At 35.5% G+C, this 27,509-nt stretch overlaps 2 protein-coding genes and 1 long non-coding RNA gene across 6 annotated transcripts; all 3 read left to right on the top strand.

The window, feature by feature from the left end:
- Positions 1 to 397: 397 nt before the first annotated feature.
- LOC112796968 (probable anion transporter 3, chloroplastic) lies at positions 398 to 5,745 on the top strand. 2 transcript variants are annotated; one of them, XM_025839669.2, is made up of 8 exons: positions 398 to 1,166; positions 1,821 to 2,047; positions 2,768 to 3,116; positions 3,224 to 3,268; positions 3,726 to 3,872; positions 4,353 to 4,490; positions 4,955 to 4,988; positions 5,094 to 5,745. In XM_025839669.2, the coding sequence occupies exons 1-8, from the start codon at positions 720 to 722 to the stop codon at positions 5,261 to 5,263; spliced, it is 1,557 nt and encodes a 518-aa protein (XP_025695454.1). In that variant the 5' UTR covers positions 398 to 719; the 3' UTR covers positions 5,264 to 5,745. The 2 variants fall into 2 exon arrangements, with proteins under 2 accessions (XP_025695454.1, XP_025695455.1); XM_025839670.3 differs by having other exon boundaries at positions 468 to 1,166; positions 1,793 to 2,047.
- A 16,498-nt stretch (positions 5,746 to 22,243) lies between these two features.
- On the top strand, positions 22,244 to 24,156 carry LOC112794334 (uncharacterized). Of its 3 annotated transcripts, XM_025836390.3 has the most exons (6): positions 22,244 to 22,557; positions 22,840 to 22,932; positions 23,073 to 23,147; positions 23,228 to 23,314; positions 23,729 to 23,831; positions 23,914 to 24,153. In XM_025836390.3, exons 1-5 carry the CDS (start codon positions 22,306 to 22,308, stop codon positions 23,813 to 23,815), a joined length of 594 nt encoding a protein of 197 aa, XP_025692175.1. In that variant the 5' UTR covers positions 22,244 to 22,305; the 3' UTR covers positions 23,816 to 23,831; positions 23,914 to 24,153. The 3 variants fall into 3 exon arrangements, with proteins under 3 accessions (XP_025692175.1, XP_025692176.1, XP_072091809.1); XM_025836391.3 differs by lacking the exon at positions 23,228 to 23,314 and having other exon boundaries at positions 23,914 to 24,156; XM_072235708.1 differs by lacking the exon at positions 23,073 to 23,147 and having other exon boundaries at positions 23,914 to 24,154.
- An 847-nt stretch (positions 24,157 to 25,003) lies between these two features.
- On the top strand, positions 25,004 to 27,509 carry LOC112794333 (uncharacterized). The gene is made up of 3 exons (XR_003198818.3): positions 25,004 to 25,535; positions 25,628 to 25,736; positions 26,926 to 27,509. It is a non-coding gene; the product is annotated as an uncharacterized lncRNA (long non-coding RNA).

Raw genomic sequence — 27,509 nt, 5'->3', positions numbered from 1 at the left:
AAATTAATCATATTATATGTACATAAAAAATAACTATATATATATATATATTAAAATATAAATATATATTAAAAATAAATTAAATAATATACATATTTATATATAAATATATAATAATTAATAAATAATTTAATAATTAATTTTTATATACATATAATATTTTTATTATAAAAATTATTATTATTATTATTATTATATTTTACTTCCAATATCAAAATTTGTTGAATCTGTGACTGCTAACAGCGCAACTCAATGATCTGATGAAGTGTTCGTGATTTATAAAACCCCTCCCGCACACGTGGTGCCACGTCAGGTGCGTACTTACTTCCAAACTGGAAAGTCCCAAACTACCCTTCCACACTTGGCTTACAAAATTGCACCAACCCTCAGAGTCATAATCTCAACCTCTTTCATTTTTCTCACCAACCCCCACACCATATTAAACCAAAACCAAAACAGTATTAACTATTAACATAAATTTTTCTTTCTTTTCTTTCTTCACTTGCAATTCTTGGGGGGTTGTTGTGCAAATGCACTATACTCATTCCCCACCAACCTAACCCTTTTATTATACTTTGCAAATCATTACAACCGTGTTCCCTACAAACAATCTCTTTCTTCCATTATGATTTCACATATTTTTTCAAATTAAATGAGTTTGTAAAACTGTAACACACTTCTCTTTGGAACCATTTTCTATTTTCATTTTCCCTTCAAGAATGGCTGCTAACATAAATTTAGCTCCTTCATCTATGTCCGCCACAAGGAGGTTCCATTTTTCTTCATCTTCTTCTTGTTCCTTGGCACCCCATTTGAGTTTTAGAAGGACCAAGTTGGGATTTGAATCCAAAATCCCATCTTTAGTACTGAAAGGATGGAGAAGAACAGAGAATTTGGAGAGCAAGAAAAGGAAAGAACGAGAACATCAACAATGGAGGAGTACCAGTACCAATGTGAGGTGCACTGCAGAGGGAATAGATGGAGGCATGTTCATTGGAAAAAGAGCCAAAGAAGAAGGTGTTAGGATTCCAGAGAGGTTTAAGGTGGTGAGTTTGGTGGCATGTGTTATGTGTCTTTGTAATGCTGACAGGGTTGTTATGTCTGTGGCGGTTGTTCCTCTTGCTTCAAAATATGGATGGTCAAGTTCTTTTCTTGGCATTGTTCAGGTACATATTTTGTTGGAAAATAATTCCCCGAAATAATATTTTATGTTTATAACATATACACCAACTCAGATGAATCCAAAAAGAAAGAAATTTTGACGATGATGATTCATGAATCAGAGGACAAAAGCAGGCACAAAAAGCCATCCTAGGACTGCAAAAAGAAAATATTTGTTTATTTGAAAAAGGAATCAAATCATATCATATAATGTATCTTTATTATTAATTTATATTTCTTGGATACTGATGGAAATTTTTTAAACAAATATTTATTTCATTTTATTTTGTAGGTACAATATAAATGATTTCTTTTAAAGTCAAGTCTGACTTCCTTTTATTTATTTATTTGGTTTGGTTCTGAATTCTGATCATGATTTAGTGAACATGAGGACAAAGAAGGCATACAAAGCTATCATATAAATGTAATCTTGGACTGCAAAAGAAAATACTTTTATATTTGAAAAGGAATCATATCATCTATATTTATTATTAATATATATACAGATCCTACTTTAGGGAAAAAAAAATAAAATATTTTCTTGAACATAAGTAATTTCTTTTGAAGCAACCTAAGATGTTTTTGTTTTGGTTTTGGTTTTGGTTTTGGTGAATTATTCACTAACATGAAGATGGATGCCTTATGTATGCAATTACCAGTCATCATTCTTGTGGGGATACATATTCTCCTCTGTGGTTGGAGGAGCTTTGGTGGACAGGTATGGAGGGAAAAGGGTGCTGGCATGGGGTGTTCTTTTGTGGTCTCTGGCAACTCTTCTTACCCCTTTGGCAGCCAACCACTCCACAACAAGCTTATTGGCAATTCGCGCCTTCTTCGGCCTAGCTGAAGGAGTGGCGCTTCCATCCATGAGCACTCTCATGTCAAGGTGATTCCTCAAAACTTGTATTGAACATGTAGGCATTGTAGCTATGCCTTTATTTACACTAGGGAAATGAAGTGCTCAAGAGTTTTTCATACCATTCTTGTTCTTGGACGATAAGGTATTACTTAATGAGTTGATGCAGTGTAAAACGTTTTACATAGTTGTCTGATTTTATCTGTTTTTTCGGGTGACCATTCACGAGATTAATGTAAAAGTGAGTTTTTTTTGCTGACATGACGTAATTGAATGTACATGTAAAACTGTTTTACTTTATTATCTAATTTTTAGAATAAACCACAAATTCAGAATTTGAAAGATTGAAACACAAACAATTAGCTTATAAAAGAACTAAACAAGCTTGCGGTACATGAAAGGTATACTCAGTTTAAACACATTTCCCCCAAAATGTCATCTTGATTTTGTTTCTGTTGGCATTGCTTATTTTCTTATGTGAGTTTGGGGTAATTTGTCAAACGAATTACATCTTTAAGATACCATGAGCTTAGTTAGCTCTTATTGCTTATTAGCATTTCAGTTTTTCAAGGATTAAAGTGGTGATTTACTTTGTAATCCATGTAATCTACCTAATCCAATAGGACAAGAGTTAGTTGTTCTCGCGGTGAATATCAACGAAACATAGCTTCTCTTATTGTTGTTGGGAATGCATGCAAAGCTAGTTCTCTGAAAAATCAATTCTGATCTTTATCTTCATATATATTTTAGTTGGTTCCCAAGTAATGAGAGGGCGAGTGCAGTTGGAATTTCAATGGCTGGATTTCATCTTGGCAATGTTATAGGCTTGTTGCTCACACCAATTATGTTGTCCACTATCGGAATCTCCGGTCCTTTTATCTTATTCTCCTCTCTTGGGTTGCTCTGGGCGACAACATGGGCGTATCGAGTTACAGATGATCCTCAAGAAAGTAATTTCATCAGCAGATCAGAGCTAAGATTGATACAAGCTGGAAAAGCAGCTTCTCCCAAGAAAAGCAGCCAGTTTCCTCCACTACGCCTTCTACTATCGAAATTACCATCATGGGCTATCATATTTGCCAATGCAACTAACAATTGGGTGAGTTCTACTTGCCTTTGGATGATAAGAATCAAGATTCGCTTGCTATTATGAACTCAATTTCGAATAACATTGCTGATTGTTTTAAACCTTTGCTTAATTTGCAGGGCTACTTTGTTCTTCTCTCATGGATGCCAGTTTATTTCAAAAGCGTAAGTACTTTCTCAATTTGATCTTGACATAGTTATATTAATGAAACAGTTTTTTTATTCTGCTTCTTATGTTGTTTGAATAATCAAATGGAGATTACTTATGAATTAAGTAGCTATAGATCCTTCTTGTTTACTCATCGCACTAAGTATGCCATGTTCTGAGCATGTCAAATCAATTTAATTATGCCTAAAGTTGACATTATTTGTCTACAATAACAAAGTCAACACAGGTGCTTGGTTGCATTCTTGCTTAGTTAGCAACTTTGAATGTCACATGAACACTGCAATTGAATATTTCTTTCTCACCCCCTTTTTTTTTTGTTTTGTTTAGTTCCCTTTTCGAGTGTTGGATTGAACTTGAGTGTTGGATTGAACTTGAGCAGAAGTAATTTATATAGACAATATGAAGCATGGAACTTTCAATAATGACTCTTTTTCTTATTTATAATTTCTGCAGGTATATAATGTGAATTTGAAGCAAGCAGCTTGGTTTAGTGCAGTTCCATGGGCAACAATGGCCATTTCAGGCTATCTTGCTGGTTCTATATCAGACTCCTTAATCAACAAAGGGTACCCCACGACATTTGTCAGAAAGGTCATGCAGGTAATTTATCTTTTTCATCGGCACCATCATGCCAAAGGATGTGTTTCTGACCATTTGAATTGCTATGCCTATTACCTAGCAGTAAAAACAAAAATTGAAAGGAAAATATATATGTTCACTTTGAAACAATAATGGTTCATTTGCGAGTCGGAATCCGGGAGGGAGGAAGGGGAAAAGTCCAATAAGACACCTTTAAAGTGAGTTCGCCTCTATAATGTGGAAGTAAATATCAATCTACCCCAAAATCAATAAAGTACATTGTGAACGAACTTGAGTTGGTCGAGTGGTCAATTCATTCGTCTGCTTAAGCAAGTGTTGGGAGGTTCAAATCCATATTATTAACCGACAAGACTGTTTCCTCATTCATGTTGATTTTTAGTACTAATATATATCTGAAGTATTATATTATCTAAGGGCATGAATATGCACCATTAGCCCAAGTTTGAACTTTGAACCATGAATACTTTTTGTAACTTACAGACCATTGGATTCATTGGGCCAGCAGTGACCTTACTGTGCCTATATTATGCCAATTCACCAACAACTGCTGCCACTCTCATGACTGCGGCTCTGAGCTTGAGTTCTTTCAGCCAGGCCGGCTTTATGCTAAATATACAAGTAAGTTCAACTCTCAGAATTTCAACATACCCTTTAAGAAAAGCACACTTATCATATTTGATGCAAACTTAGAAGAGAGATGTTATCTGTACGCAATGTTTGTGTTAACACGATATTGACATAGTCCTTATCCATCGTTCCATGCGGTGTAAGTTCCATTTGGTTTGGGTGTTAATCCCATATAATAGTGAACGAGAGTATATTGTCATGATGTGTCGTAAATGCTCTCTTCGTATAACATTAAGTGAAGATTCACGTACAGTTGTCTTCATGTGAAGTTGATAGTTATATTGATTAGATGACAATTTAATCAAACTCGAAACTTTTTAAATCATTTAACAGTTCTCAACTATCAACTTCACATAAAAATAACTGCATGGAAGTTTTTGCCATAATCTTACCCAAATTACAAGTTACATTGGTTACACCAGAACCTCACAATTTTCACATTTGTATATGGTCAGGATATTGCTCCTCAGTATGCAGGAATACTACATGGTAATTGATTTATTTAATCAAATAATGTATTATATTTATAGGGAATACTTTTTTTTCATTTTATTTTAAGATTTTCTTTTTGCTTATAATAATTTATTACTACAGGAATATCAAATTCAGCTGGGACTTTAGCAGCTATCATAAGCACAATTGGAACCGGTTATTTTGTACAGTGGCTGGGTTCATTTCAGGCTTTCTTAACTTTAACAGCAGCTCTTTATTTTGTCACAACCATTTTTTGGAATCTTTTTGCTACAGGCGACCAAGTTTTGTGAGTTTCTTAATCATTTCTGAAATGTTTTCACATTTATGAGAATCTGAATCTTAGAAGATTTCCAAGTTCAAATTCTCATGAACGTGACAGCATTTAATAACGGCACGTTTTGTGGGGAAATTTTCCACATCTTTGCATCCCGATAAAAGCCGAAGGAGAAAATCATTGGTTTCAAAATTGGGGGGTGATCTACTAGGAGAAAGAAATGAATGAAGATCATTTTTTTATTTATATAGTTTATTATCTTAAAAATGAGATTCGTCATGTATTTAGTAGTTCTAAAATGAAACGAAATAAAGTGTACGTTTCTTTTTTATATTTTTTAAAATTTGTTAAATGAACCAAAAATTGTGAAGTGTTTGTGTGGATAATGTATATAGTTTTAGGTGGTTTAGAAAGTGATAGGATGAATATATTTTACATTCTTGTATAGATTACAAGAAAATATGCGATGAATAATCTATTTACTATTTTGATGCATAATTTTACGTGTCATACTGAAATACTTAAACTAAAATTCAGTTCTCTGTTACCATTGGGATTGCGTCAAGTGTAATATTAAATTGATGTGCCAACTTAATTTTGTTACATCCACGACGATGGAGTTTAACCTAAGATTTATGATTGGATCATCCCTACTACTTTTTTATTGTGGACAGTAGTTTTAGTTCGATAGATCAAAGACTAATTCGTCACAGATCTGAATTCTATTTAAGGGTCTGTTGTTAGTCAATAAATTATTACATACATAAAGTGAGATTAAAATTTTCGATACTTACTTAAGCAGACGAACAAACAACTCAAGTTAGTTACCATCACTATTATGATCATTATGTTACTTACCCTCAATCTTAAAATTGGAACATTTTTTTAATATTCAAAATATTGCAAGTCTTTACCAATGCAAAATAATGTTATTTTATTCTATAACAACTCAAAATTTCAAAGATGTAATTGCATTTTGCCATTCTCTCCCACGCTCTTACCACCATCTCATTCTGCCATTTTATGTATTTCACTTCTCTAAATCCTACCTTTATTTAAAAAAAAATTCGTTAAGAAAAAAATTAAAATGGAATTTAAATAAATAAGAAGATTTGGAAGGACTTGAGCTAAATTTTCTTTTATATATATATATTTGGTAACTAATTTTTTTATGTACACAAAATATTTTTTATTTTTTTATTATATTAGCATTTATAAAAATTGCATTTAAAATTTATGCGTATTATAAATATTTGTTGGGCCACTTATTTTTATATAAAATAATTGACATAAAATCAATTATAACTCAATAATTAAAGAATCTATAAAAAACATAACTTGAATTGATTTGGTTCAATTCCCAAAGAAAATTATTTTAGAACCTAAGAGTCTAAGACCAAAAAGAATGTGAGCGTGGCTACTATAGGAGATATTGTTTTCATGGAGACTCAAATTTGCAAGGCAGTGTGGTTCCATGTTCGTAGTTCGGAAAAAGTGATACGGAATCTCACAGAATTGAGAAGATCACGAGTTGTTTAGGGTTAAACAACTGTGTACGGAATTCAGCTACACAAACAAGTAAATATAAATATATTCAAGTTTTCATATAATATAATATTACTAGCTGTTCCGAAAAAATACCTGAAACTAATATAGTTTGGACCTAGAGGTGAAATCCAAACTTCTTTGGATGAAGTTTCGATTTGTTTACTAGTGGGGTGAAGTTGTCCAATGTCTTTAAGTGGATGATAATGGGAATACCCACAACAGACTCTGATGCTTAAGTTAGTAAAAGTTTAAGGTATATTTAAGTGTATTGGAATTGAGAAATACCTGAATTAGGAAATGGATCATCTCAATTTTTCATCTCAATTTTTTTAACAATTGAGGTCTGAGGGAGTAAAGTGTGATTTCTCACCATTAATTTTATAAGTGGGACCAAAAATAAATATGAAAGAGAGAGCAATAAATAGTTAGAAATTACACTTTACACTCTCAATTTTTATTAATAATTGAGAGGATCCATTCCCAATTTGATGAGATATTTATAGAGGTAGGTAATGACTTGACCATCAATCATGTATCTTTCCACCTTGTAACGGTGGGTAGATTCTTCCTTAATATCTAGGAAGTTATCTTCCGTTGTGGTGGTGACCGAGTTATGGATAATCTCTAATATGATGTTTGACATGGTATTACTTGTCATGCAAGTTAGGTCAGGCGTGGATTGTGAAACTGAAGTCCTGAGCAAATCAGGCAATTTGACCCACATGTCTAACCAACATGATTTTGGTGGATCTGTTGGATTTTTTGGACTTCATGTGTAATTGGATTTGTTTATTTAGATCTAGCTTTTATGTTTGGGTCAGGATATGAACACTAGTCTATATTAAAAATGAACTATGTTAGTTGTTGTCTGACTTAGATAATTATTATCTTCAATATTTTAAGAAAAAATAAGTTAAAGATTTGTTTAAGATTTATTTTAAATTTTAATGTAAGATCTAATTTTTTATTAATATTTTATAAACACATTTCACAAAAAGAACTAATGAAAATATTATTTTTTGTCATAAGTGAGTTTTAAATTTGAGACCTTTACATGAAAAAGGAGGATATATATTATTGAGATACAGTTCTTTCGCACCAATAGAAGTAATTTGAGCATGAATCATTTTGCTATAGGATCCAATGAAAAGATTATGTGACCGTTAATTTTTTAGTAAGGGTGTTAGAATTTTGTAAATTGACACCATTATTTGTTAATGATCCATCGATACAAAATACAACATAGGCAAAGAAAGCTAGGTAAAGTTTGGTATAGGATATTGAGACTAAATTAGGAGATTGAAATTTAGTGAATTTTAGAGAAGGAGACTGAAACTTTTATAATATTACTTTCTTAAAATGTTCTCATTCAAAATTTTACATTCTAAGTTTATCCTCTCACATTCTCCCATCCACAGCCAACACTACTCTTTACAGCCCCTACCTCTCACCTCCTAATCCCATTCCACCTCTCACCCTACCACCACACCTCTATCATCATCCCTCTTTGCAATTCGCTACTACCAACAACAATTATAACAAGAACAACAACAATATCATAAACATATTTTAAAATCAGAACAAAGAGAGAACAAAAGAGAAAAAAAAAAGAAAAAAGAGGAAAGAAGAAGGAAGAGTAGAAGATAGCAATGACAAAAAGAGGGACCGCCATCGCCAAACAAAGAATGGATGGGATGACGAAGGAGGCGACACTAGAGCCTGAATTAGAGATGCATCTAGGGGAATATGTGACAGCACGGATTGGAGTGGACCGTAGGTGTTAGGGACGACGTCGAAGGCAGCAATTGCTACTTTCAACAACTCCTGAAGTTGAGAGGTTGTCGAGGGTGGGACTTGAAAGCGGCGAGTAGAGGTGGAAAAATGTCAGGCGGCCTGCCAGGGCCTGCAGCCTGGCCTGTGTTTGGCCTGGCCTGGCCTGACCCGTTATAAAATAGGTACAGGCCCAGGCTTTTTTAAAAGTCTTAATATATTAATAGGCCAGGCCCAGGCTTACTAATTAGCCTTATAGGCTTGTCAGGTCTGCCTGGACCTGTTAAAATATAATTAAATATATAAATAATTATTTATTATTAACAAAATTATGAGATATTTTAAATTTATTATATTTTATTATAAATATTTTTGTATATTTTAAATATGTTAAAAGTTTAAATTTTTTTATAAAATATTAAATATATGACATATTACATATAACTATTTTTATTAAAAAATAATTTTTTTAAATAATATTTTTATTTTTGTAAAAAAAATTATCAGGCCTTTTAACAGGTTTCAGGCCAGGCCAGACTAAATAATAGGCCAGGTCTAGTACTTTATAAAGAGGCTATAACAGACTGCAGACCAGGCTCAGGCCAATCAATTGTATGACAGGCCAGGCCTTTTAAGAGCAAAGCCTGGCCTGACCTGGCCTGTTTCCACCCCTAGCGGCGAGGCCTTTAAATTTGAGAATTCTATCTATTATATATGATATTTTAAATAAATTATATATTATAAATATTTTTTATAAAAATTTATATTATAAAATAATATTTTAACAAGATAATTAGTTAATAAATTTTAATATAAAAATTTAATTATTTTTCAAATAATGAAAAATAAAATTTAATTATTTTATATTTTTATGTTGTAGTTTAGAATATTATTTTAATATTTTAAAAATTGTATTACATGATAATTGATTTCAAAAATAAAAAAGATTTATGTTTTTATATTTTTTATTTAAAAATAAAAGATAATGTTTGTCATTTAAATATTGTATATTAAAAGATATTTATTTATTTATGTACTTGTAATGTCTAGTGTATTCTATATTTATTATAATTTATTAATGCTCTTTTTTTATAGTAGTTTTTTTTATTTACATTTAATAAAATCCAATGATTTATAAAAATGTGGCACATTCAATATGTACAAAATTGTTGTGCTTATTTTAGACATACCCCTCATTTCTCAAAGTAGCCAACAAAATTTTTAAACATGTCTCATGTCACTACAACATTTTTTATCTATGACTGCAATTTTTTTAGTCACGGTAAAAAATTGTGACCATAGACCCTCTATAAATACGGTTTTTGGGTGTGACCTAAAAATAATTTTGGTCACGACTTTTTTAAAATTCATGGTCTAAAAGTACCTATGGTCATGGTTTTAGAAGATGTCCTAAAGGGATTTATGGTCACGATTTTAAAGAGTGACCTAAAAGGATCTCTGGTTACGGTTTTTTAAAATAGAATGACCTAAAAGGGCCTATGTTCATGATTTTGAAGAGTAACCTAAAAGGATCTATGGTCACAATTTTGGAGGGTGACCAAGGGAGATCTATAGTCACAGTTTTGAAGAGTGACCTAAAAGAGTATATGGTCACGATTTTTCAAAAAAGGGAGACAAGGTCTATGATCACAGTTTTGAAGGATGACCAAAAGGAGTTTACGGTCACGATTTTGAAGAGTGACTTAAAAGGGGTCTATAGTCATAGTTTTACAAAAGAGTTATGGTCATGGTTTTTTGGGTGGTCTAAAAGGATCTATGGTCACGGTTTTGAAAAGTGACCTAAAATGGTCTATGGTCACGATTTTGGTGGGTAGCCTAAACGGACCTATGGTCACAGTTTCGAAAAGTGACCTAAAAGGATCTATGGTCACAGTTTTACAAAAGGGTGACCTAAAATGAATCTACAGTCACGATTTTTGAGAGTGGCCTAAAAGGATCTATGGTCACGGTTTTGAACAATGACCTAAAAGGGTCTATAATCACGGTTTTATAAAACGGTAACCTAAAATGAGTCTATAGTCACGATTTTGGAGGGTGACTCACGATTTTGAAGAATGATTTAAAAGGATCTATGGTCACAGTTTTACAAAAAAAAAGTGACCTAAAAGGGTCTATGGTCAAGGATCTATGGTGACATAAAGGAATTTATGGTCACAGATTTAAAGAATGGCATAAAATTAAAAAAGTCTATGATCACAGTTTTAATGAATTAGGACTGTTGATAGTGCGAAATTGTGATCAATACTTTTCACAAATCAAATAATCCCCGGTAATGAATCCAAAAACTTGGTGTTCAATACCATGGCATAAACACAACTTCGCACAACTAACCAGCAAGTGTACTGGGTCGTCCAAGTAATAAACCTTACGCGAGTAAGGGTCGATCCCACAGAGATTGTTGGTATGAAGCAAGCTATGGTCACCTTGTAAATCTTAGTCAGGCAAACTCAAATGGATATGGGTGATATACGAATAAAACATAAAGATAAAGATAGAGATACTTATGTAATTCATTGGTGGGAATTTCAGATAAGCGCATGAAGATGCTGTGTCCCTTCCGTCTCTCTGCTTTCCTACTGTCTTCATCCAATCCTTCTTACTCCTTTCCATGGCAAGCTTATGCAAGGGTTTCACCGTTGTCAGTGGCTACCTCCCATCCTCTCAGTGGAAATGTTCAACGCACCCTGTCACGGCACGACTATCCATCTGTCGGTTCTCAATCAGGCCGGAATAGAATCCAGTGATTCTTTTGCGTCTGTCACTAACGCCCCGCCTTCAGGAGTTTGAAGCACGTCATAGTCATTCAGTCATTGAATCCTACTCAGAATACCACAGACAAGGTTAGACCTTCTGGATTCTCTTGAATGCCGCCATCAGTTCTAGCCTATACCACGAAGACTCTGATCTCACGGAATGGCTGGCTCGGTTGTCAGGCGAGCGCTCGGTTGTCAGGCGATCAACCATGCATCGTGTATCAGGAATCCAAGAGATATTCACTCAATCTAAGGTAGAACGGAGGTGGTTGTCAGTCACACGTTCATAGGTGAGAATGATGATGAGTGTCACGGATCATCACATTCATCAAGTTGAAGAACAAGTGATATCTTAGAACAAGAACAACCGGAATTGAATAGAAGAACAATAGTAATTGCATTAATACTCGAGGTACAGCAGAGCTCCACACCTTAATCTATGGTGTGTAGAAACTCCACCGTTGAAAATACATAAGAACAAGGTCTAGGCATGGCCGAATGGCCAGCCTCCCAATGATCTAAGAACTAGATGTCCAAAGATCCGAAGATTAAAATACAATAGTAAAAGGTCCTACTTATAGAAAACTAGTAGCCTAGGGTTTACAGAGATGAGTAAATGACATAAAAATCCACTTCCGGGCCCACTTGGTGTGTGCTTGGACTGAGAATTGAAGCATTTTCGTGTAGAGAATCTTCTTGGAGTTAAACGCCAGCTTTTATGCCAGTTTGGGCGTTTAACTCCCATCCTTGTGCCAGTTCCGGCGTTTAACGCTGGAAATCTTGAGGGTGACTTTGAACGCCAGTTTGGGCCATCAAATCTTGGGCAAAGTATGGACTATCATATATTGCTGGAAAGCCCAGGATGTCTATTTTCCAACGCCGTTAAGAGCGCGCCAATTGGGTTTCTGTAGCTCCAGAAAATCCACTTCGAGTGCAGGGAGGTCAGAATCCAACAGCATCTGCAGTCCTTTTTAGTCTCTGAATCAGATTTTTGCTCAGGTCCCTCAATTTCAGTCAGAAAATACTTGAAATCATAGAAAAACACACAAACTCATAGTAAAGTCCAGAAAAGTGAATTTTAACTAAAAACTATTAAAAATATACTAAAAACTAACTAGATCATACTAAAAACATACTAAAAACAATGCCAAAAAGCGTACAAATTATCCGCTCATCACAACACCAAACTTAAATTGTTGCTTGTCCTCAAGCAACTGAAAATCAAATAAGATAAAAAGAAGAGAATATGCAATGAATTCCAAAAACATCTATGAAGATCAGTATTAATTAGATGAGCGGGGCTTTTAGCTTTTTGCCTCTGAATAGTTTTGGCATCTCACTCTATCCTTTGAAATTCAGAATGGTTGGCTTCTTTAGGAACTCAGAGTCCAGATAGTGTCATTGATTCTCCTAGTTAAGTATGATGATTCTTGAACAAAGCTACTTATTGAGTCTTGGCTGTGGCCCAAAGCACTCTGTCTTCCAGTATTACCACCGGATACATACATGCCACAGACACATAATTGGGTGAACCTTTTCAGATTGTGACTCAGCTTTGCTAGAGTCCCCAATTAGAGGTATCCAGGGTTCTTAAGCACACTCTTCTTGCCTTGGATCACAACTTTATTTCTTTCTTTTTCTTTCTTTTTCTTTTCCTCCCCCTTTTTTTTCGATTTTTTTTTTGTGTTCACTGTTTTTTTCTTGCTTCAAGAATCATTTTAATGATTTTTCAGATCCTCAGTAACATGTCTCCTTTTTCATCATTCTTTCAAGAGCCAACATTCATGAACCACAAATTCAAAAGACATATGCACTGTTTAAGCATACATTCAGAAAACAAAAATATTGCCACCACATCAAAATAATTAAACTGTTATAAAATTCAAAATTCATGCAATTCTTTTCTTTTTCAATTAAGCACATTTTTCATTCAAGAAAGGTGATGGATTCATAGGACATTCATAACTTTAAGGCATAGACACTAAGACACTAATGATCACAAGACACAAACATAGATAAACATAAGCACTAAAATTCGAAAAACAGAAAAATAAAGAACAAGGAAATTAAAGAACGGGTCCACCTTAGTGATGGCGGCTTGTTCTTCCTCTTGAAGATCCTATGGAGTGCTTGAGCTCCTCAATGTCTCTTCCTTGTCTTTGTTGCTCCTCTCTCATGATTCTTTGATCTTCTCTAATTTCATGGAGGATGATGGAGTGTTCTTGGTGCTCCACCCTTAGTTGTCCCATGTTGGAACTCAATTCTCCTAGGGAGGTGTTTAGTTGCTCCCAATAGTTTTGTGGAGGAAAGTGCATCCCTTGAGGAATCTCAGGGATCTCATGATGAGTGGGGTCTCTTGTGTGCTCCATCCTCTTCTTAGTGATGGGCTTGTCCTCATCAATGGGAATGTCTCCCTCTATGTCAACTCCAACTGAATAACAGAGGTGACAAATGAGATGAGGAAAGGCTAACCTTGCCAAGGTAGAGGACTTGTCCGCCACCTTATACAGTTCTTGGGATATAACCTCATGAACTTCTATTTCTTCTCCAATCATGATGCTATGAATCATGATAGCCCGGTCTATGGTAACTTCGGACCGGTTGCTAGTGGGAATGATTGAGCGTTGTATAAACTCTAACCATCCTCTAGCCACGGGTTTGAGGTTATGCCTTCTCAATTGAACCGGCTTTCCTCTTGAATCTCTCTTCCATTGGGCGCCCTCTTCACAAATGACTGTGAGGACTTGGTCCAACCTTTGATCAAAGTTGACCCTTCTAGTGTAAGGATGTTCATCTCCTTGCATCATGGGCAAGTTGAATGCCAACCTTACATTTTCCGGACTAAAATCCAAGTATTTCCCATGAACCATAGTAAGCCAATTCTTTGGATCCGGGTTCACACTTTGATCATGGTTCTTGGTGATCCATGCATTGGCATAGAACTCTTGAACCATTAAGATTCCGACTTGTTGAATGGGGTTGGTAAGGACTTCCCAACCTCTTCTTCGGATCTCATGTCGGATCTCCGGATATTCACTCTTTTTGAGTGAAAAAGGGACCTCGGGGATCACCTTCTTCAAGGCCACAACTTCATAGAAGTGGTCTTGATGCACCCTTGAGATGAATCTCTCCATCTCCCATGACTCGGAGATAGAAGCTTTTGCCTTCCCTTTCCTCTTTCTAGTGGTTTCTCCGGCCTTGGATGCCATAAATGGTTATGGAAAAACAAAAAGCAATGCTTTTACCACACCAAACTTAAAAGGTTTGCTCGTCCTCGAGCAAAAGAAGAAAGAAGAGAGTAGAAGAAGAAGAAATGAAGGGAAAGGGAATGGCTTTGTGGTTCGGCCAAAAAGGGGAAGAAGTGGTGTTTAGGTTGTGTGAAAATGAAGGAGTGAAGATGGGTTTATATAGGAGTGGGAAGAGGGGTAAGGTTCGGTCAAGTGAGGGTGGGTTTGGGTGGGAAAGTGGTTTGAATTTGAATGGTGAGGTAGGTGGGGTTTTATGAAGGATGGATGTGAGTGGTGAAGAGAAAGATGGGATTTGATAGGTGAAGGGTTTTTGGGGAAGAGGTGTTGAGGTGATTGGTGAATGGGTGAAGAAGAGAGAGAGTGGTAGGGTAGGTGGGGATCCTGTGGGGTCCACAGATCCTGAGGTGTCAAGGAAAAGTCATCCCTGCACCAAATGGCATGCAAAAATGCGTTTTGAGCCAATTCTAGCGTTAAACGCCGGGCTGGTGCCCATTTCTGGCGTTTAACGCCAGCTTCTTGCCCTTTTCTGGCGTTTAACGCCAGTCTGGTGCCCCTTTCTGGCGTTAAACGCCCAGAATGGTGCCAGACTGGGCGTTAAACGCCCAACAGCTAGCCTTACTGGCGTTTAAACGCCAGCACGCTCTCCTCCAGGGTGTGCTGTTTTTCTTTCTGTTTTTCATTCTGTTTTTTTCTTTTTTTTCATTGATTTTGTGACTTCTCATGATCATCAACCTACAAAAAACATAAAATAACAAAAGAAAATAGATAAAATATAACATTGGGTTGCCTCCCAACAAGCGCTTCTTTAATGTCAGTAGCTTGACAGAGGGCTCTCATGGAGCCTCAGAAATGCTCAGAGCAATGTTGGAACCTCCCAACACCAAACTTAGAGTTTGAATGTGGGGTTTCAACACCAAACTTAGAAGTTGGTTGTGGCCTCCCAACACCAAACTTAGAGTTTGACTGTGGGGGCTCTGTTTGGCTCTGTTTTGAGAGAAGCTCCTCATGCTTCCTCTCCATGGTGACAGAGGGATATCCTTGAGCCTTAAACACAAAGGATTCTTCATTCACTTGAATGATCAATTCTCCTCTATCAACATCAATCACAGCCTTTGCTGTGGCTAGGAAGGGTCTGCCAAGGATGATGGATTCATCCATGCACTTCCCAGTCTCTAGGACTATGAAATCGGCAGGGATGTAGTGGTCTTTAACTTTTACCAAAACATCCTCTACAAGTCCATAAGCTTGTTTTCTTGAGTTGTCTGCCATCTCTAGTGAGATTTTTACAGCTTGCACCTCAAAGATCCCTAGCTTCTCCATTACAGAGAGAGGCATGAGGTTTACACTTGACCCTAAGTCACACAAGGCCTTCTTGAAGGTCATGGTGCCTATGGTACAAGGTATTGAAAACTTCCCAGGATCCTGTCTCTTTTGAGGTAATTTCTGCCTAGACAAGTCATCCAGTTCTTTGGTGAGCAAAGGGGGTTCATCCTCCCAAGTCTCATTTCCAAACAACTTGTCATTTAGCTTCATGATTGCTCCAATGTATTTGGCAACTTGCTCTTCAGTGACATACTCATCCTCTTCAGAGGAAGAATACTCATCAGAGCTCATGAATGGCAGAAGTAAGTTCAAATGGAATCTCTATGGTCTCATTTTGAGCCTCAGATTCCCATGGTTCCTCATTGGGGAACTCATTGGAGGCCAGTGGATGTCCATTGAGGTCTTCCTCAGTGGCGTTTACTGCCTCTTCCTCCTCTCCTAATTCGGCCATGTTGATGGCTTTGCACTCTCCTTTTGGACTTTCTTCTGTATTGCTTGGAAGAGTACTAGGAGGGAGTTCAGTAATTTTCTTGCTCAGCTGACCCACTTGTGCCTCCAAATTTCTAATGGAGGACCTTGTTTCAGTCATGAAATTTTGAGTGGTTTTGATTAGATCAAAGACCATGGTTGCTAAGTCAGAGTAGTTCTGCTTAGAACTCTCTGTCTGTTGTTGAGAAGATGATGGAAAAGGCTTGCTATTGCTAAACCTGTTTCTTCCACCATTATTGTTGTTGAAGCCTTGTTGAGGTCTCTGTTGATCCTTCCATGAGAGATTTGGATGATTCCTCCATGAAGGATTATAGGTGTTTCCATAGGGTTCTCCCATGTAATTCACCTCTTCCATTGAAGGGTTCTCAGGATCATAAGCTTCTTCTTCAGATGAAGCTTCCTTAGTACTGCTTGGTGCATTTTGCATTCCAGATAGACTTTGAGAAATCAGATTGACTTGCTGAGTCAATATTTTGTTCTGAGCCAATATGGCATTCAGAGTGTCAATCTCAAGAACTCCTTTCTTCTGACTAGTCCCATTGTTCACAGGATTCCTTTCAGAAGTGTACATGAATTGGTTATTTGCAACCATTTCAATAAGCTCTTGAGCTTCTTTAGGCATCTTCTTCAGATGAAGAGATCCTCCAGCAGAGCTATCCAAAGACATTTTGGATAGTTCAGAGAGACCATCATAGAAAATACCTATGATGCTCCATTCAGAAAGCATGTCAGAGAGACACTTTCTGATTAATTGTTTGTATCTTTCCCAAGCTTCATAGAGGGATTCTCCTTCCTTCTGTCTGAAGGTTTGGACTTCCACTCTAAGCTTACTCAATTTTTGAGGTGGAAAGAACTTTGCCAAGAAGGCATTAACTAGCTTTTCCCAAGAGTTCAGACTTTCTTTAGGTTGTGAGTCCAACCATATCCTAGCTCTGTCTCTTACAGCAAAAGGGAATAGCATAAGTCTGTAGACCTCAGGGTCAACCCCATTGGTCTTGACAGTGTCACAGATTTGCAAGAATTCAGCTAAGAACTGATGAGGATCTTCCAATGGAAGTCCATGGAACTTGCAATTCTGTTGCATTAGAGAAACCAATTGAGGCTTAAGCTCAAAGTTGTTTGCTCCAATGGCAGGGATAGAGATGCTTCTCCCATAGAAATCGGGAGTAGGTGCAGTAAAGTCACCCAGCACCCTCCTTGCATTGTTGGCATTGTTGTTGTTTTCGGCTGCCATGGGTTCTTCTTCTTTGAAGAATTCGGTTAGGTCCTCTACAGAGAGTTGTGCCTTAGCTTCTCTTAGCTTTCGCTTCAAGGTCCTTTCAGGTTCAGGGTCAGCCTCAACAAGAATGCTTTTGTCTTTGCTCCTGCTCATAAGAAAGAGACGAGAACAAGAAAATGTGGAATCCTCTATGTCACAGTATAGAGATTCCTTGAGGTGTCAGAGGAAAAGAAAAATGGAAGGCAAAAGTAGAAAATTCGAACTTATCAAAGAAGATGGAGTTCGAATTTTGCATTAAGGAATAGTGTTAGTCCATAAATAGAAGGATGTGAGAAGAAGGGAAGCAATTTTCGAAAATTAAGTAAAATATTTTGAAAACATTTTGAAAAACATTAATTGATTTTCGAAAACCATGATTGAGAAGGAAGTAAAGTGATTTTTGAAAAAGATTTTGAAACTAGAAATCAAAAAGATTTGATTGAAAACTATTTTGAAAAAGATGTGGTTAAGAAGATATGATTGCTTTTAAAAAGATGTGATTGAGAAGATATGATTTGAAAAACATTTAAAAAGATTTGATTTTGAAAATTAATAACTTGGCTAACAAGAAAAGATATGATTCAAACATTAAACCTTTCTCAACAGAAAAGGCAATATACTTGAAATGTTGAATCAAATCATTAATTGATAGCAAGTATCTTTAAAAATAGAAAGAAATTGATTTTGAAAAAGATTTGATTGAAAAGATTTGATTTGAAAAAGATTTGATTTTGAAAAGATTTTGAAAACTAAAAAAAATTTGATTTGAAAACAAAATCTTCCCTCTTGTGCCATCCTGGCGTTAAACGCCCAGAATGGTGCACACTCTGGCGTTTAACGCCCAAAACTCTACCCTTTTGGGCGTTAAACGCCCAGCCAGGCACCCTGGCTGGCGTTTAAACGCCAGTCTGTCCTTCTTCACTGGGCGTTTTGAACGCCCAGCTTTTTCTGTGCAATTCCTCTGCTGTATGTTCTGAATCTCCAATTCTCTGTATTATTGACTTGAGAAGACACAAATTAAAAATATTTTTGGATTTTTAATAGTGAGGAATAATCAAAATGCAACTAAAATCAAATAATAATGCATGCAAGACACCAAACTCAGCAGTTTGTATACTACTGACACTAATGAGAATGCATATGAGACACATAAACACTCAAGTCAAGAGAATTCAAAGATCAGAGTAAGAAATCATCAAGAACAACTTGAAGATCCTTAAGACACATGAATGAATGCATGCAATTAACACCAAACTTAAAATGAGACACTAGAATCAAACAAGAAATTTTTGGATTTTATGATTTTGTAAATTTTTTTTTTGGATTTTTCGAAAATTAAGTGGAAAAGAAAATAAAGGTATCAAAATTCTTAATGAGAATTCCAGGAATCATGCAATGTTTAGTCTAAGACTCCGGTCCAGGAATTAGACATGGCTTCACAGCCAGCCAAGCTTTCAAAGAAAGCTTCGGTCCAAAATACTAGACATGGCCAAAGGCCAGCCAAGTCTTAGCAGATCACTGCTCCAACAGCAAGATTGATAAAAATCAACAAGCTCTTGTGATGATAAGTTGAAACCTCGGTCCAATGAAATTAGACATGGCTTCACAGCCAGCCAGACTTCAACAGATCATCATGAAACACTAGAATTCATTCTTAAGAACTCTGAAAAAAAAAATACCTAATCTAAGCAACAAGATGAACCGTCAGTTGTCCATACTCGAACAATCCCCGGCAACGGCGCCAAAAACTTAATAGCGCGAAATTGTGATCAATACTTTTCACAAATCAAATAATCCCCGGTAATGAATCCAAAAACTTGGTGTTCAATACCATGGCATAAACACAACTTCGCACAACTAACCAGCAAGTGTACTGGGTCGTCCAAGTAATAAACCTTACGCGAGTAAGGGTCGATCCCACAGAGATTGTTGGTATGAAGCAAGCTATGGTCACCTTGTAAATCTTAGTCAGGCAAACTCAAATGGATATGGGTGATATACGAATAAATCATAAAGATAAAGATAGAGATACTTATGTAATTCACTGGTGGGAATTTCAGATAAGCGCATGAAGATGCTGTGTCCCTTCCGTCTCTCTGCTTTCCTACTGTCTTCATCCAATCCTTCTTACTCCTTTCCATGGCAAGCTTATGCAAGGGTTTCACCGTTGTCAGTGGCTACCTCCCATCCTCTCAGTGGAAATGTTCAACGCACCCTGTCACGGCACGGCTATCCATCTGTCGGTTCTCAATCAGGCCGGAATAGAATCCAGTGATTCTTTTGCGTCTGTCACTAACGCCCCGCCTTCAGGAGTTTGAAGCACGTCACAGTCATTTAGTCATTGAATCCTACTCAGAATACCACAGACAAGGTTAGACCTTCCGGATTCTCTTGAATGCCGCCATCAGTTCTAGCCTATACCACGAAGACTCTGATCTCACGGAATGGCTGGCTCGGTTGTCAGGTGAGCGCTCGGTTGTCAGGCGATCAACCATGCATCGTGTATCAGGAATCCAAGAGATATTCACTCAATCTAAGGTAGAACGGAGGTGGTTGTCAGTCACACGTTCATAGGTGAGAATGATGATGAGTGTCACGGATCATCACATTCATCAAGTTGAAGAACAAGTGATATCTTAGAACAAGAACAAGCGGAATTGAATAGAAGAACAATAGTAATTGCATTAATACTCGAGGTACAGCAGAGCTCCACACCTTAATCTATGGTGTGTAGAAACTCCACCGTTGAAAATACATAAGAACAAGGTCTAGGCATGGCCGAATGGCCAGCCTCCCAATGATCTAAGAACTAGATGTCCAAAGATCCGAAGATTAAAATACAATAGTAAAAGGTCCTACTTATAGAAAACTAGTAGCCTAGGGTTTACAGAGATGAGTAAATGACATAAAAATCCACTTCCGGGCCCACTTGGTGTGTGCTTGGGCTGAGCATTGAAGCATTTTCATGAAGAGAATCTTCTTGGAGTTAAACGCCAGCTTTTATGCCAGTTTGGGCGTTTAACTCCCATCCTTGTGCCAGTTCCGGCGTTTAACGCTGGAAATCTTGAGGGTGACTTTGAACGCCAGTTTGGGCCATCAAATCTTGGGCAAAGTATGGACTATCATATATTGCTGGAAAGCCCAGGATGTCTACTTTCCAACGCCGTTAAGAGCGCGCTAATTGGGCTTCTGTAGCTCCAGAAAATTCACTTCGAGTGCAGGGAGGTCAGAATCCAATAGCATCTGCAGTCCTTTTTAGTCTCTGAATCAGATTTTTGCTCAGGTCCCTCAATTTCAGTCAGAAAATACCTGAAATCACAGAAAAACACACAAACTCATAGTAAAGTCCAGAAAAGTGAATTTTAACTAAAAACTAATAAAAATATACTAAAAACATACTAAAAACAATGCCAAAAAGCGTACAAATTATCCGCTCATCAACTGTTATATCATTTTTTTAATAATTGGTCATTGTACATAATTAGAATTAAAATTTAAGTAATTGTAAAATAATTTTTAAAAAATTTAATTTAAATAATTAAAATTTTAAATTTAATTTTATGAATAAAATAAATTCATTAAATAATTTTATATTTTAAATTAAAATAATTATTTAAATTCATTAATAAATGAATAAATAAATATTTTAATTATTGTTAAAATAATTTTAATATATTATAATTATCCTAAATTATTATTTTATCTCATTTTTTATAATTTCAAATAAAAAAACTCCATCCCAAAACGATGTTGTTTGGTAAAAAAAATTAGTTACTCCTTCCTCACTTTCTGAACCTACCCTTAGCTCTTTCACTCTCACCTCACCTTCCAAAATGGTAGCCACCCCAGCTCTCTCTCTCTCTCTCTCTCTCTGATCTCAGTTCACCGCCACCGCATTCTCACATCCGTCACCGCACCTCTCATCGGATCCACCGTATCGTGTACTCACAAGTCGCGTCTCACCTCTCTCCTCCATCTGTGCTGTGTGCTCGAAGCCCTCAATCCATGCCTACCTTACTCTCTCTGAATCTCAAGTTCTCTCATCTCCGGTATCTATCTCACTGTTTCCGGTCTCGCACTAAATGTCGTTGTCGCTCTATCTTGTCACCGTCTCGCACTTAATCATATGCCTTGTCTATGTTTGTCGTCACCGGCGGTAAAAGCAGCATATTTTAGCACTACAAAAAAATATAATTATTTTGTAACAAAATATCCATTTATTTCAAAAATTTCAATTGTCTTATAACAAAAAATTTGTCACAAAATTCAAATTGTTTGTAACAAATTATTTGTTTGTTACGAAATTTAAGGACTGTTTTGTAACTAAATTAGGTTTTGATCATTTGAGTTAAAATTAAGGTTTAATTACTCTGCAGGTCTCTATAGGTTCACCGAATTTTCAATTAGGTTCCTATACTTTTTTCTTTTTAATTGAGTCCCTGTACCTTATTTTTTTTTCAATTAAGTTCCAGCCGTCAGTGTAACGTTTGAGATAACAGAATATTCCTGATAAAAAAAGAATATTCTTAGCAATTAGCTATAGAGACTTGGTGAAGTAATCTGAATTTTTCCCTAATACCCAAATAACCCCTCGCATTTCACTCCTAAGTAAAAAAGAAACCCTAAGTTTCTCTCCTCTTCTCCGTCGATGGCGTGTGTCTGCGATCGAGTGCAACGGTTTGTCCACGGCGTGTGTGTCTCTGTCTCCTGCCTCTGTCGCCTTCCCTCTGCGCTGGGCCCTTGTGCATTGTTGTTGTCAGAGGTCTTCTCTACGGTTTCTCCGGCCCAGGCGTCTTCGTTCCGTCGCGGTGAAGGCCCTCGCCTGGAGTCATTGTGTCGCACCTTGCCGAACCTCCGACCACGCCTCTGCTCCATCTCCCTGCAGTCGAAGTTTCTGCATGTAAGTGACAAAGAAAAAAGCCTCATTTTTTCAGTATTAAAACTTGATATTTATGTGTTTTTTTTCAAAAAAAAATATGGCATTATTTGACTGTTGTTGCTGTGATGGTGGTGCTTTAAATAGATTCAGCTTCTATTTTTATTAAATTGATTTTGCTGTCAATGGGGGATTTGTGAAAGTGTGATGTATTATGATGGTTTCAAATTATGAAAGTCTGAACCTTTTTTTCAAATTATGTGATTGAATGGAGCTACTATGGCATTGGATGATGAATTCTGACAGATTCTAACAGTTGTGCTTGAGGTGATGGATGATTCAGATTCCTCAATCAAAGAGCTTGCTCTTTCAATGCTTGTTGAAATGCTTAAAAATCAGGTTCTTATCCCTTTTTATGCACTCCACTTTGTTTCATTGTGCCCTTGCCTATATTGGTAAATGCAACCATACATATTTCTTTTATGGGCTTTTTGGAATATAATAAGAGGTTGTTCTATCTTTCTATTTATTCTTTCCAGAAAGATGCCATGAAAAGTTCAGTCGAAATTGTTATTGAAAAGCTGCTTAATGTAACAAAGGATAGAGTTCTTAAGGTATCCAGCATTATGATGTTCATGTTTGTCTTCTTGTTAATTATTCTCCTAATTTAAGCAAATTTCGTCCTGTTTTCAAGTCTCAAATGAAGCAGAGCACTGTCTTTGTCACTGGTAATGCTAATGGGACTGTCTTTGTCACTGGAAGCTCTGATAATCTTGCTAGGGTACATATCTCTTGATACATACATCATACATGTCTGAATATAAAAATATCTCTTATTTCCTCTATCATATATTTGAATGCCATATTGTATAGGCTTTAATGGTCATCATATGCTAACAAGACAGCCTCAAAACTAAAATTTACTATAGAAATAACTTGTGAGGTGTTTGATCGTTTTCCATTTATAAGAGTACCCATGAGTGTTTAGCTTTGCATATTAAGTAGCTTCAAAGAAGTTTACAATCAAGATGTTTAATGCTCACAGAGACAGAAGAAGAGAAAGAAAGAAAAGAACCCATAGAAAAAAAAAAGAGGGGGGAAAGGGCTTTAGGTTTCCTTTAATTAAACCAATCATGTATTTAATGAAATGGATTTTCAGCTTTACAATTTGTTATCTAACTTCAAGGTTTTACAGGTCTGGAATGCTTGTAAACCAAGTGTGGATGATACTGAACAGCCAAATCACGAGATAGATGTGTTATCTGGCATGAAAATGATGTAAACTATGTGCAATTTAGGTTTGTATTGCTCCAGTATCTGATATACTGGTTGATAGATGAAATTTTTGCGTGCTAATGTCCTTTGCTTCATTTTTTGCAGTGGATGTGCAGTAGCATCTCGGTTTTCCACATCTCGGCCTGTGCGTCACTTGGCATCAGTTGCAAGGCAAAGATCATATCCAAGGGAGATGGAATATTTGTTTATGCTAGAGCAAGTAGCCTTTAGGAATTTCTTTAATATATTTGTTTTTAAGTTTTTATCAGCCAAATTGGTTCTCTTGTTTGAGGGATTATATAGAACTCAATTTTTGTAAACAATTTTAGTTATTATTCTATCAATGATTCTTGTTATCATATGTCATATGCAAGTTCTTTCATTACTTGAGTGATGAAAATTGAATTTTATATTATACTTATTACTACTATTTCTCTGTTTCATTTTAACCATTACTTTTTTTGTATATTCTTAAGATAAGGTATTTTGAAAGTCAAAAAAATAAAGGGACGGTATTTTTGGTACAATTGTATATAAATAAGGAAAATGATAGTGATAAAATAAAAGGGATTATAGAAATATTTTTTATGTCGTAGAATCATTAAATAGGGATTATAAGAATATCTTTTATTGAATATTTATATATTTTTTTTAAATTTTCAATTAGAACCCATATTTTTTTCTTTTCAATTAGGTCTCTAGGGGTATACAAGTAATTTCATAATTTACAAACATTTTTTTAACGTTTAACGTTAACAAGGACTAAATTGAAAAAAAAAATGTATAGGGACCCAATTGAAAAGAAAAAAGTATAGGGACTTAATTAAAAATTTGGTGAAACTATAGGGACCTGTAGAGTAATTAAACCTTAAATTAATTAAGGTTCTTATATATATTTTATGATTTTAGATATTTCATAAATTTAAAATTTAAAAATTTTAGTAATTAAAAACTAATTAAAATTTTATATGATTTAATTTAAATATTAAAATTTTGGATCGCATTTTATAAATAAAAAAATTAAGTAGAATACTTTTAATTTTAAATTAAAGAAATTATTCAAAACTTAAAAGTAATTAGTAAGTTGACAAATAAAAATTAAATTTTTAAAATAATTTAAATAAATTATGCTTGATTTCAATTACTACTCTACCTTTTAGTTTTATTGAAATTTCTACACTATCCTAACCCTAACCCTACTCATAATTTTTCAAACTTAACTCTAACCCTAACCCTAATTTCAAATATTCCCTCCCACTAACTCTCACACACTCAACAAAGAAAGAAAGAAATATAGAAAAGATGGAGGGGGATGAGGGATTGAGTGGAGAAAAAGAAGATAATAAGAAGAGGAAAGGGGAGGATAGCGACGGCGGAGGGAGGACTGCCATTCGCCGTCACCGTCGTAGAGAAGAGAGCTAGAGGGGGGAGAGTGACACGCAAGAGAGAGAAGCAGAAGACGACAGCGTCGACGGAGCAAGGGGAGGCCGTTGCCGCTGTCGAGGTAGAGAGGAAGAGAGAGAGATGAACAAGGAGAGAGAAGGGTAGCGCTACTGCCGTCGTTACTAGGGCTCGTTGTCGGAGCCACGACCATCTTCGTTGAAAGAGCTCGTCGGCGAGCTGCACGCCGGTGTTAGAGTTGCCAACGCCGTCGTTGAGCTATTGCACTGCTGTAGGAGCTGTCTGAAATTGTCGTTTTGTTACGCTCTTGCTCAACCATGTTCTTGGTTCGTTGCTATTTTTTAATTTATTCTTCATTTTAATTTGTTCTTGATTTTGATTTTAGGGTTCACTGCTGTTATTTTTATTTTGATTTTAGGGTATTTGCATTCTAAAATTTCATCGTAGTAATTGTCACCGAGCATCCTTTTCCTCGTCGAGCAACAGCATCCCAAACCCTCTCCTTTAACTCAACAATGTCTTTGGAGGTTAGTATATTCACAAATTTTTGAATAAAATTTGTTATTGCTGCTGGTCTGTTCTTGATAAACTTGACGAGGTTGCTTAAAGTCATCATTGTATTATGTGATATGAGTTTTTCGAATTGTTGATGCTTTTACATAGAATGGTTGATGGTTTTAATTTTTTTCAGTAAAATTTGTTGTTGTTACTGGTCCTAATTTATTGTTATTGCTTGTCCTAATTTTTTGTTGAGTAAAATTTGTTATTGTTGCTGGTCCTAGATTTTGGTTGCTGATATGTTAAAATTTTTTGTTAGTCCTAATTCTTTCCTCAAGTTTCAGATATCTCTTTCTCTAAATACCACCAATTCAATGCAATTTTGTTTACCTTTATTTAAGAGAAAAAATATTCAAGTTTAATTTGCTTATTTTGGTAATTTTTCTGTAATTTGCATGTGAATGGATTAGAATTAGTTAAATTAAAATGTTGAATTAGTTTTGAATTGTTGAATTAGTTGAATTGGTTTTTTTAGATGTTAATAATTTTTTTATATTTGGTGACACATTTAATACTTGTTTGCACCACTTGTCATTAGTTTTGAAAAAGTGCCAAGAAACAAATCTAGTTTTGAATTGGGAGAAATGCCACTTTATGGTCACTGAAAAAATTCTTCTTGGACAATGAATCTCAATTAAAGGTATAGAGATTGACAAAACTAAGGTAGAGGTAATTAAAAATCACTACCACCAGTGAATGTGAAAACAATCAGAAGTTTCTTAGGACATGTAAGCTCGCTTTTATAGGAAATTTATAAAAGATTTTTTAAAAATTATAAAACCACTGAGTAGTTTATTAATAAAAGAAGTTCCATTTATTTTCAATAGAGAATGTCTGCATGCTTTTGAAATTTTAAAAGGTAAACTTGTGTGTGTACCAATAATTGCTCCTCCTAATTGGTCTATGCTTTTTGAAATAATGTGTGATGCTAGTGATTATGCCATAGGCACATTCTTGGGATAAAGAAAAGACAAGTTGTTACGTTTAATTTACTATACAAGTCGGGTTTTGAACGATGCACAGAAAAATTATATAGCAATTAAGAAAGAATTGTTAGCTGTAGTGTTTGTTTTTGATAAATTTAGATTTTATTTAATTGGTTCAAAAGTCATAGTTTACATTGATCATTCTGCTCTTAAGCATCTTTTATCTAAATAGGATGCCAAGCCAAGGTTGATAAGATTGGTGTTACTGCTTCAAGAATTTGTTTTGAAAATTTGGGATAGAAAAGGCACAAAAAAATCTAATGGCAGACTATCTTTCAAGAATCCATCCTGAAGAACCTCAAGCACCACAAATGCCTCTCAAAAAAGAATTTTCAGATGAACAACTCTTAGTCATTAAAGTTATTCCATGGTTGCTGACATGGCTAAGGTATTTAATTGGAATCAAAGAAAAAAATTTGATTTATGATTCTCGATACTTCATATAAGATGACTTATACCTCTTCAAAAGATGTTTTGATAACATCATACAGAGGTGCATTCCTGAGGAAGAAATCCAAAGAGTATTATGCCATTGCCACAGTTCAGACTATGGTAGCCACTTTAGTAAAGAGAGGATGGCGGCTAAAGTACTTCAAAGCGGCCTCTATTGGCCCACTCTTTTACGCCCGGTACTTTGTTAAAAAATATGATAGATGTCAAAGATCTAGAAATTTATCCTGCAGATATGAGATGCTACAAAATTTCATACTCGAAGTGGAATTGTTTGATATATAAAAAATTGTTTTCATTTTTCCA

The sequence above is a fragment of the Arachis hypogaea genome, chromosome 4 (genome assembly GCF_003086295.3).
Source record: "Arachis hypogaea cultivar Tifrunner chromosome 4, arahy.Tifrunner.gnm2.J5K5, whole genome shotgun sequence".
NCBI classification, from domain to species: domain Eukaryota; kingdom Viridiplantae; phylum Streptophyta; class Magnoliopsida; order Fabales; family Fabaceae; genus Arachis; species Arachis hypogaea.
This window is presented reverse-complemented; position numbering and strand designations above follow the sequence as displayed.

Bases quoted from the DNA above. Each gene is read 5' to 3' on its own strand.
- LOC112796968 (XM_025839669.2), top strand. From the start codon at position 720: ATGGCTGCTAACATAAATTTAGCTCCTTCATCTATGTCCGCCACAAGG. The intron at 3,117-3,223 runs GTGAGTTCTACT...CTTAATTTGCAG, and splicing joins CCAATGCAACTAACAATTGG to GGCTACTTTGTTCTTCTCTC. The intron at 3,269-3,725 runs GTAAGTACTTTC...TAATTTCTGCAG, and splicing joins TGCCAGTTTATTTCAAAAGC to GTATATAATGTGAATTTGAA.
- LOC112794334 (XM_025836390.3), top strand. From the start codon at position 22,306: ATGGCGTGTGTCTGCGATCGAGTGCAACGGTTTGTCCACGGCGTGTGT. The intron at 22,933-23,072 runs GTTCTTATCCCT...TATTCTTTCCAG, and splicing joins TTGAAATGCTTAAAAATCAG to AAAGATGCCATGAAAAGTTC. The intron at 23,148-23,227 runs GTATCCAGCATT...CCTGTTTTCAAG, and splicing joins CAAAGGATAGAGTTCTTAAG to TCTCAAATGAAGCAGAGCAC.